The sequence below is a fragment of the Balaenoptera ricei genome, chromosome 15 (genome assembly GCF_028023285.1).
Source record: "Balaenoptera ricei isolate mBalRic1 chromosome 15, mBalRic1.hap2, whole genome shotgun sequence".
Classification (NCBI taxonomy): Eukaryota; Metazoa; Chordata; class Mammalia; order Artiodactyla; family Balaenopteridae; genus Balaenoptera; species Balaenoptera ricei.
The window spans coordinates 37,007,426-37,017,043 of NC_082653.1; the positions used below are offsets into that span (position 1 = coordinate 37,007,426).

Consider the following 9,618-nt stretch of genomic DNA (forward strand, 5'->3'; position numbering starts at 1 on the left):
CATTTTTCCAACAGCATTTGCTCACTTCTTGTTTCTATGTCACATTTTGGTAATTCTCATAATATTTCAAACCCTCCACCAGCAAAGAGATTACAACTCACTGAAGGCTCAGATGATTGCTAGTATTTTTAGCAATAAAATATTTTTAATTAAGTTATATACATTGTTTTTTTAGACAAAATGCTATTGCACATTTAGTAGACTATAGTATTGTATAAATGTAACTTTTATATGCACTGGGAAACAAAAAAATTCATGTAACTTTTGTTATTGCAATATTTACTTTATTGTGATGGTTTGGAACTGAAACCACAGTATCTCCAAAGTATGCCTGTACTCTATTATTAAGAGGGCATGTCAGTAAGACCCTATGCCATGGAACCCCTCCTCAGCATCACTTTTCATTAAAAGACACTTCCCAGTTATTTGTGACAGCAACTTTAATATCCTAGACACATAGGGAAAATACACTGAAGTTATTTGTTATTCTTCTATCAACACACAGAATATCAGGTTTTTAAGATCTTCACAAATCCTGTTTTTACAGAGGGAAGGGGTTGGCCTGGAATGGTGGGGATGGAGCCTGGATTAGGAGGCAAGAGTTTGGTGTTCAGATCTTGATTCTGCACTAAACCACCTGGGTGGTAGGCTTCAGTTTCCTTATTTAAAAAATAATGGTTAATAATGTGCAGAATGTGTATTCACTCAAGTCCCTTAGCTTCCTTAGCCCAGAGCACAGGTCTTCAAAGATTTCGACCATCTTTTGGTATTTTAAGTACAATAGCAACTTTCAGTTTGACAAGGTGTCTCTGGACCATGATTAATCATTTTGGTAGAATCAAAATTGTTTTTCTCTTTCACATTCATTTTTATTCCCAGCTATGATAGTCCCCTGCTGAGTCTTCCTACAGAAAGCACCAAACTAAAAATAGAAAATTCCTAGTGTTACTAAACCCAACTTGGATCCACTCGTTCACTGCACAGCAAAGCCAATCTATTGACACTGGGTTGTAGTGAAAGAAAGTACAGCATTTATTTGCAGGGCCCCAAGCAAGGAGAATGAGCAGCTCATGCTCAAAAGACCAGAACTTCCCAATGGCTTTCAGGGAAGGGTTTTTAAAGGCAACATTTGAGGTGAGGGCTGCAGGGTGCATGACTTTCTTCTGATTGGTTGGTGCTGAGGTAACAAGGTGGTGTCTCAGAATCTTAATCATCAGCCTTCTGGTTCCAACCAGTTTGGGGTCTATGTGCTTGTGGTCAGCATGTAGTCACCATCCTCCACCTGGGTGGGGGGAATCTTACTTTCTGTAGAATAACTCAGAGATATGTGTCAGACTGTTATGTATATCTCTTGAGGAGAAACTAGGACTCTGTTTTATCACTGACTATTGTTTAAGCTGTCATTACTTTTCTTGCTTAACTGCTTTTCCTTTGTTTCTGCGTTCCTTCACTTCCCTAATTAGTAACTGCTTGTGCCTGCTCTTTGAAACTCAGGGAAGGCCTAGGAGACTAAAAGTCTTTTTCTTCAAACAAGAAACGGGACATGGAGGGGCTTTTGTACCCAGGAGGGTCCCGCAGGGTTCTGCTCAGTTTCAATATCCCCTTTTCTTTGATACTCCTCAATCCTAAGGGGAACCAGGGTGGGATAAGAAAGGGAATAAAGTTTTGGATAGAGAGGTTAGTCATAAACTTGGCAGGGGAACTCTGTTTTAGGGAGACTCGATTTCACTAGGCCTTAATAGCAGGCATCTATAAGGAGAGAGTACTCCAGCTCTAACACAAAACTTTCAAGGTCTAGAATGCACACGTTAGCTGGGATGAAGTGGCTTAGCAAGTAGCATAATTATTGCCTTATGTTTTAGTATACAGTCAGCCCTCCATATCCATGGGTTCCATATCTATGGATTCAACCAACCTCAGATTGAAAATCTTTGAAAAAAATTTCAGAAAGTTACAGAAAGCAACACTTGAATTTCCTACATGCCAGCAACTATTTACTTAGCATTTACATTGAATTTACAACTATTTACATAGCACTGACATTGTATTAAGTCTTATAAGTAATCTAGAGGTGATTTAATGGGAGGATGCTCATGCGTTATATGTACCATTTCATATAAGGGACTTGAGCATCCTCAGATTTTGGTGAGGATGCCCTCACCACAGAATTTCATGAACATTTTTGAGAGAAATTATGGGAGTCATAATTGCGCCCATAATTATGAAATGCTACAATAATACTGCATAAAATGCAGGGAAATGCTACAATAATACTGCATAAAAACACAAAACTTCTCTGACAATAATAAATATTTATTTAGTTCACAACTTTACAGAGTTCAGCTGATCTGGGCTGAGCATAGTTGATCTTAGTTGGGCTCTAGACTCCTAATAGATGGAGCTTTTTAGAAACAGAGCCAGATCTTGCCCTGCATACTTTTCATATTTTCTTATAATGAACAAGTATTCCATTTATAAGAAGAAAAAAATAAAGAGAAAAGCTCTAAGTTGAAATTCAAATAAATGCACCTTTGTAATTCATTCATTAATAAAGACTTTTTTTAAAAGAGTGAAATATATGGCATTTAATATACATTTAATTTAGTTTATAATTAATCATATTAATTTATTAAAATAGTTTAGAGTATAATAAAATTTACTACTAATCCATGATAAAAGGAAGAATCTACCAAAGTTATAATTTAGCCACAACTGGGTCAATTTTTAAATTAAAAAAAATATAAAATTAGATTATTATTGTTATTATTGTGATACTAATATTTATAATAAGGAATATACATTTGGTCTTCGTCCCAGTTCCTGGCACAGAGCTCCTGAAACCCTTGAATTTCCTAAGTGTTAAGAGCAATAGAGGTGTCTTTTGTTACGTTAATGAGGTGACTTTGGGGAAGCACCTCAGGATGGGGCTGGTTGTCAGGGGAACTAAGCTAATGATTGGAGGGTTGAAACTTTCACGTACATCCTCTTGACCTCCTCCTGGGAGAGGGCAGGGGCTGCAAGTTGAGTTCAACTGCCAGAGTTACATCAGTCATGACTACGTAGAAAGCCTACACAAAACCCCAAAAGGACAGGGTTCAGAGCTTTTCCACATTGGAGAACACACGGAGATTGGGGAGAGGGGTCCACCTGGAGAGGGCATGGAAGCTCTGTGCCCTTTTGCCATACATTGTCCTGTACATCTGGCTGTTCCTGAGTTGTGCCCTTTTATAATAAACCAATGATCTAGTAAGAAAATGTTTCTCTGAGTTCTGTGAGCAACTCTACCAAACTAATCTAAGTGAGGGGATCGTGGGATCCTCCAAACTATAGCCAGTGAGGCAGAAGCACAGGTGACAACCTGGACTTGCAATTGGCCTCTAAAGTTGGGGGGGGGGGGGTGCGGGGCAGTCTTGTAGGACTGAGCCCTTAACCTGAGGGATCTGACACTATCTCCAGGTATATAGTGTCAGAATCGAGTTCAATTGTAGGACACCCAGCTGGTGTCACAGAAAATTGCTTGGTGGTGTGGGGAAAAATACCCCCATATCTGAATTAGGTGCAGAATCATAATTATTAAAATTAGATTATTAAAAATTACCAGAAAATATTAGTTTAAGTGTTTATTTGGCATTTTCTCACATTTCATATTTTCTTTTTTTTCATAAGTTAAAAAAGGAAACAGCCTATCAAGCGCCATAGGGTCTTGTCCACCAATGGCCTAAGAGAAATCGGTCTCTAGGTCAGGTGCAATATACCTATACTGAAGGTTCCCCAGTCTAACCTAAATGAAATCCGCTGTTTCTTAAACATAGGGCCCCATGCTTTTCTCCCTTTCCCTACATTTTTTGGAAACGAAACTTTAACTGTATGCGTTGCTGACCTAAAATTGAGGCAAATTCATGATGAGGTCTGAATGGTGGTAAATGGAAACTGTCAGACACCAGGCTGAGATTTCACTTATGACAGAGTGTGTCAGTATAAAAGCCCCACCTGGGGAGAAACTGGCCATTGTCTTCTTATACCTGATGCTCCAGAGGGCTGTCCCCAGTGCTGAGGGTGGAGCTGTGTGTGAAAGTGCCTTTACCACATCATGGCAATGTGAATCTCAGGCTCTGTGGGTATCCCTCTCATAGAGTGTTTCCTTCTTGGTTTATTGGAATTCACATGCCAGCACAACATATTCATAAATACCCAATATTTGATATTTGGGGAGAATAGGGGACTTTCAATACTCAGGCCAAGCCATTTTTATCAGGCACTTTTTGATGTGGAAAAAAAAAGCTCATTCAAACAGACCCACAATCCATTATTTGAGACTCTTGGGGCCTCTTGTTTTTCAGAATTCATAATTTTTCTGATTTTAGAAAAGGAATATGATGCATATACCATAAGCATTATATCCCAAGGGGCCCAGGTCACCCTCATAATCAAACAAATTAATATGTCTACAGTACCATGTATGGGCATTCACAGAAGTGGGATTAAATAAGGATTATAAATAGCATTATATCAATTAAAGTCAATGATTTTGTTACAAATTTATAAAAAGCTTCTCAATTTCAGAATTTGGGGGATTTTAGAATTGCAGATAAGGAATTACTGATCTCTATTAAGTTTGGCAAAGTTAATACATAATATTTAATACATAATAATAAGGGATTACTGATCTGTACTAATTTTGGCAAAACTTCTCTGGCATAGAAGCGAGAACAAAAAGGAATTGAACTAAAGGGGATGTTCTCAAGCTGTTGGCACTGAAGAAAGGGGGGTCAGGACACTGCAGGGCAGATGACCTGAGGACTGTCTTCATCCCAGATGGTCAGGGGTCAGACTGCACTGAAGCTGCAGATAGAGGACATACAGCCAGGATCGAGACCAAAAGTAGAATTGGGAGCTCAGAGTAGAACCAGGACAGGAAGATCATCAGTGTGTCCAAAGTAGACCAGCCACATCAGCATCACCCGGGAGCTGCTGAGAAATGCAAGATCTTGGGCATTTAGGAAAAGCATTTAGTCTCTCATGCTGTTTCTAAGATTAAGCTCCCTGCTTATCATTCAATAAGCAAAGAGAATTTTATTCAAAATCCTGGGTTTCATTTGGGCTCTGAGCAGCAGAGCGTCCTAGCAGGCAGCACCCACTGCCCCTCACCCCACTTCTACCAGATGCCCAGCTTTTACTTGTTTTATGGCTGAGGCCACCGTAAGTCTGCATTTGAAGAAAGGGTTCTGTGACTTTTAAAAGTCTGAAAATTCTCCAGAGCATTAAACAGATAAATTTGAAAGCAGTTTAAAAGGTAGGTAAAACAGTTTATGAAGCAAATAAAAATTAGAAAGAAAAAAAGGAATCAGAATAAACAGGTGATAAAAGAAGTGAAGATAGAAGTTCAGGTTGGCTATATGAGTATGCTCAGTTTGTAAAATGCATTTAGCTCCTGGTTAGAAACAGCCTCTGGGTGAGGCTGCACTTCATAAAGCCCACACCTTGACTGTCTGTCCACTCCAATTGACTTTGTGGCTCTACCAGCCTGATTCATGGCTGACCTTGACATACTCAGCTATTGGTAGTTGCCAATCTCTACGCTTAAGAACTTCACATCGCTGCATATTACTTCTGTAAACTTTTTCAACAGACCCACCTCTGCATGTGTGCGTGTGTATTTATTTATATTATCATCAGGTCTTTAGCTTTATTATGCCACATATAACCTGAACTTGACTTTTAGCTGTGGACAAATGACATGTCCAACTAACCTCAGTTTTACATCATGATATTAAAATTAATTGATTCCTCCCCTCTTTGTACATCTCTTTCAAGGAGTTTCTACATGGGTGGTTATAGAAACCTAAATGACATAAAATCATCCTCTTTCTTGCTGTCTCCCAGCTGCAGGTGGAGCTAGAGCAGGAGTACCAAGACAAGTTCAAAAGGCTGCCCCTGGAGATTTTGGAATTCGTGCAGGAAGCCATGAAAGGGAAGATCAGTGAAGACAGCAATCACAGCTCTGCCCCTCCCCTGCTGACCTCAGACCCTGGAAAACTGAACCACAAGCCTCCTTCCAGTGAGAAGCTGGAAGGAGAAAACCCAGGAAAAGAATTTGATACTCCCCTGTGATTGTTTCTGCCTGGCCTTCAGAACACGCATGGCCACTCCAGCTCCATCGGACTCTCTCTTCTTACAAAGATCACTGCCCAGGAACATCTTCCTGAGAAGCATCCCTTAGATTAAAATCCACACTGGAGGGAGAGTTCCAGAAGGATCCATGCAGCTTCCCCATACCCAGGCTCCATGTGTTATGTGGAAACTACTGCAGGTCTACTAGTGAAGAGTGCATGTATGTGATGGGATTTTGGTTTTCTTTCCAGTAATAAATTCAAAGCAGGCAACTTCCAGGCTCCATGGAACGTTTAATGAAGGACAGTGTCTTCTTTGAAGAAAAGCAAGCTCATGTTTTTAGTTGAAGCTCTGGTGTAAAGTATGTCAAAGTAATAGAAATAGTTGAGAAATGCATAGCACTATTTAACACTATTGAACAGCCAACTTTGAGCATTTTTTTTCCTAACTGCCCCTCAATTACCATATCGAGTTAACATGCATATTAAATTGTTTCATCCTTTGCTTTGCAAGCACTGGCGGCTTGCAATTTGCTAATTTATTTATCATAGAGGCATCAGTGTATTTGTTGCTGACATGGCTTTATTGGATACCATAGTGACTCAAATAAGCTGGTTTTCTGCCTTGATTGTGTCCTTGTCCAGTGAAGCCATCCCCAGACTTGGCAACATGGCTTGTACATTTGGCTGCGTGAGCAAGTTGGCCACGCACTTCCAGGCAGTGTGTTATCTGAGTCGACTATTTGCACTCGAAGTCTGGGTTTTCATTGGTCATTGGCCTAAAATCATTAAACAACTACAAAGATCTTTTTAATTGAATAAAAATAGTTGAGCCGATGTATGATGAGCAGAGATTCAATCAGAGTGAATAGGTTCCAGCAGTTATTTTGCTGTCTGACTTTCTTTATGGTTCATTTATTTTTAATATAGAAATAAAGATTAAATATTTATCTAGAGACTACACAGACCCACATATAAATGGTATATGTTATCTCCATGTATATATGTACGCACTCAGCCATATAAGTACATACATATACACCACATACACATACACACATACACATTCATATGAGTGTGGATATGAGTTTCTTAATTGGCAATAACCCAGATCTCTTCCACAAGACGTAAAACCAAATTCAACGATAGAGAAGAAAATGGTCAAATATCTACATTATGTGGATATTACATTACATTAAAATTCTAAGAAACAATTGATGGAGCCTTTGATGCAAGTTGAGGTAGATTGAGAACTTAGAATATGACTTTGATGTATATTTTGTAAGATCAAAAACTGGATTTTAAGTATTTTAAGCTTGTTTTAATGGTCAGAATATACAAAAATATATAGGACAGCAATATGGAAATGTATTAGTATCTTCCATAATTTTTAAATCTGACAGATTTCAATTTATTTCTCACATAAAAAAATCTTTCATTATATATTTACTATGTACATTTAATTCACTTAACTGTCTTTTTGTTAAGTTCCTATGTTAAGTGGCATAAGAAAAACAAATTATATTATGGTAAAACTGATTAAAAACATTATTGAAAGGTCTTAAGTAAGAGAGAATAATTATATAGAGGAAAATATAACTTAGAGAGTAACACAAAGAACATTGAAGTTAAAGCCCTGAAGCAAGATGTGCAGTTTTATTTTACTTTAAACCTGTCTGATTGTAGCTTAGCAAAACATTTTAAAACGCAAAAACCAGTTGTGTCCTGAAAATTGTGTTTTAAGAATTTAATATTTTTATGGAAATTATTCTATTTAACTTTAAGCAATAACTAGGGATCACAATTAAGTTTTAATCAAAATGAGGGCTTAGTTCAAACATTAGGAAGGAGTGTTTGATTAAAAAACACATCTAGGGAGACACAAGGGGAAAAAAAATCCCATCCCCTTTGGAGATGATTATATTTTGATCTAAAGGATTTAGGGTGTTAATTAGACACTTAATAAAACTTAAATTCCACTGAATGAGAAATCTTTTGTAAATCATTCTACTTTTGCACTTTGAAAGAAAGGCATTAATCATAAGGAAGCAAGAATGGTCAAAATAGAATGCTGCATTTTTATAAACAAAATTACAGACTGGCTAAAATTGCAGAAGAATGAACTAATAATAGCATTAATAACCAAACGCAATGGTGATTATTACAGAACATTGTATCACATTTTAGTCCAGAGATAGACTAAAGTTGAATAACCTTGACTTACACAAAACTGTTTTGGTAGTTGGATTTCATTATCTTAGTGACTCTAGTCATTTTGCAATATGTTTGTATTTGGCCATTTCCTGTAATCACATTTTTATATCTGTACAATGACACTTTTTGCAGTTGTGGGGGTAGCGTTTAACACTGTCCATCTTGCATCATTGAAGTTACTACAGTGATACTATCATTTAATAATATTAATATTACTTGAAATAGACTAAGATAAAGAAAAAGGGTCTATATGATGTGCAGTTTTGTGCCTTTCTGTATTTGCCTTGTTCTTTGTTGAATGTGTGAAATTCTGTACTGTGGTTTTTCCTATAATAGAGAGTAGAGCTGTGTATTAAATTAGACTATGCCCCTATGATACCCTTACACTACTGAGAATAGCGTGGTTTTGGCCATGTACTGAGAATTTTCAAAGTTCTAATGACATGCCATGTGTTTTTGGTTTTTAACAGTTCATTTTACCATTTCAATATCACCATACATTAATTAATACTCCTATGATAGATAAGCTGTCATTAAATAATTTCGAAAGAAAGGGCCATTGCTTGCATTACTTTGAATTTAATGTTGTGCTTGTGCACTGTATAAATATTGTTTGTGATGGATTGGACATTGTGACTTTTGCCTTTTCAGAAGAAAAAAAGATAGGACAAAGTATTTGATGCTCTTAAAATGTACATATTTTGGTTCTTTTATCTCAAATTATTTAAAATGCATAATTCACATTTTTGTAATAATTCTATGCAATTTTGTGGCATGATGTTTCTTCCACTTGTAATTTTATGTGCTTTCATCACAAATACAAAAGAAACAATAAAAATTTCTTAACACAACCCAGCTGTTATTTCGTGGTGTTGGGGCCAAACTTCTTCTGACGGGCAGGAAGGTGGGAGCAGCACTGATGCCAATTTTTAGGGAAGTAATGCCCACCCTGATGGGGCACATCAGTGCCTGTGCAGGAAATCAGGAGGCTGCAGTACTTGTGTCGGAGGGCACAGTTGTCATCATTCCGTCAGTCCACCACCTCCTTCCGGGAATGGCGTTAAACTTGCCCATTGCTCCCATATTCAGGATCCTCCCTTCCTCCCCTCCTTCCTTGACCAAAGCTAAGGAAGGCAAAATTGTCAAAAGTTTTTTGACAAATAGTGGATGTGACAAGAACTGACAGAGTATTTGATGCAAGTTTCCTTATACAACAGATAAAAAAAGAGTCTGCCACACTGATTTTTGAAAAAGAAATATACATTTGAGTTATGAGGGTGTCTCCAAATGCAAT

The 9,618-nt window shown here is 37.6% G+C and overlaps 1 protein-coding gene across 4 annotated transcripts in view; it reads left to right on the forward strand.

Annotated features, from left to right (window-relative positions):
• Positions 1–9,175, forward strand: part of PLCB1 (phospholipase C beta 1) — a 690,926-nt gene extending 681,751 nt beyond the window's left edge. For 3 of the 4 annotated variants that reach the window (XM_059895827.1, XM_059895830.1, XM_059895831.1), the window contains one exon: positions 5,884–9,175. In XM_059895827.1, the coding sequence (XP_059751810.1) occupies positions 5,884–6,111 (228 nt within the window). In that variant the 3' untranslated portion in view covers positions 6,112–9,175. The remainder of the gene's footprint in view (positions 1–5,883) is intronic. The other variant, XM_059895829.1, reaches the window with a different exon arrangement.
• The last annotated feature ends 443 nt before the right edge of the window (positions 9,176–9,618 follow it).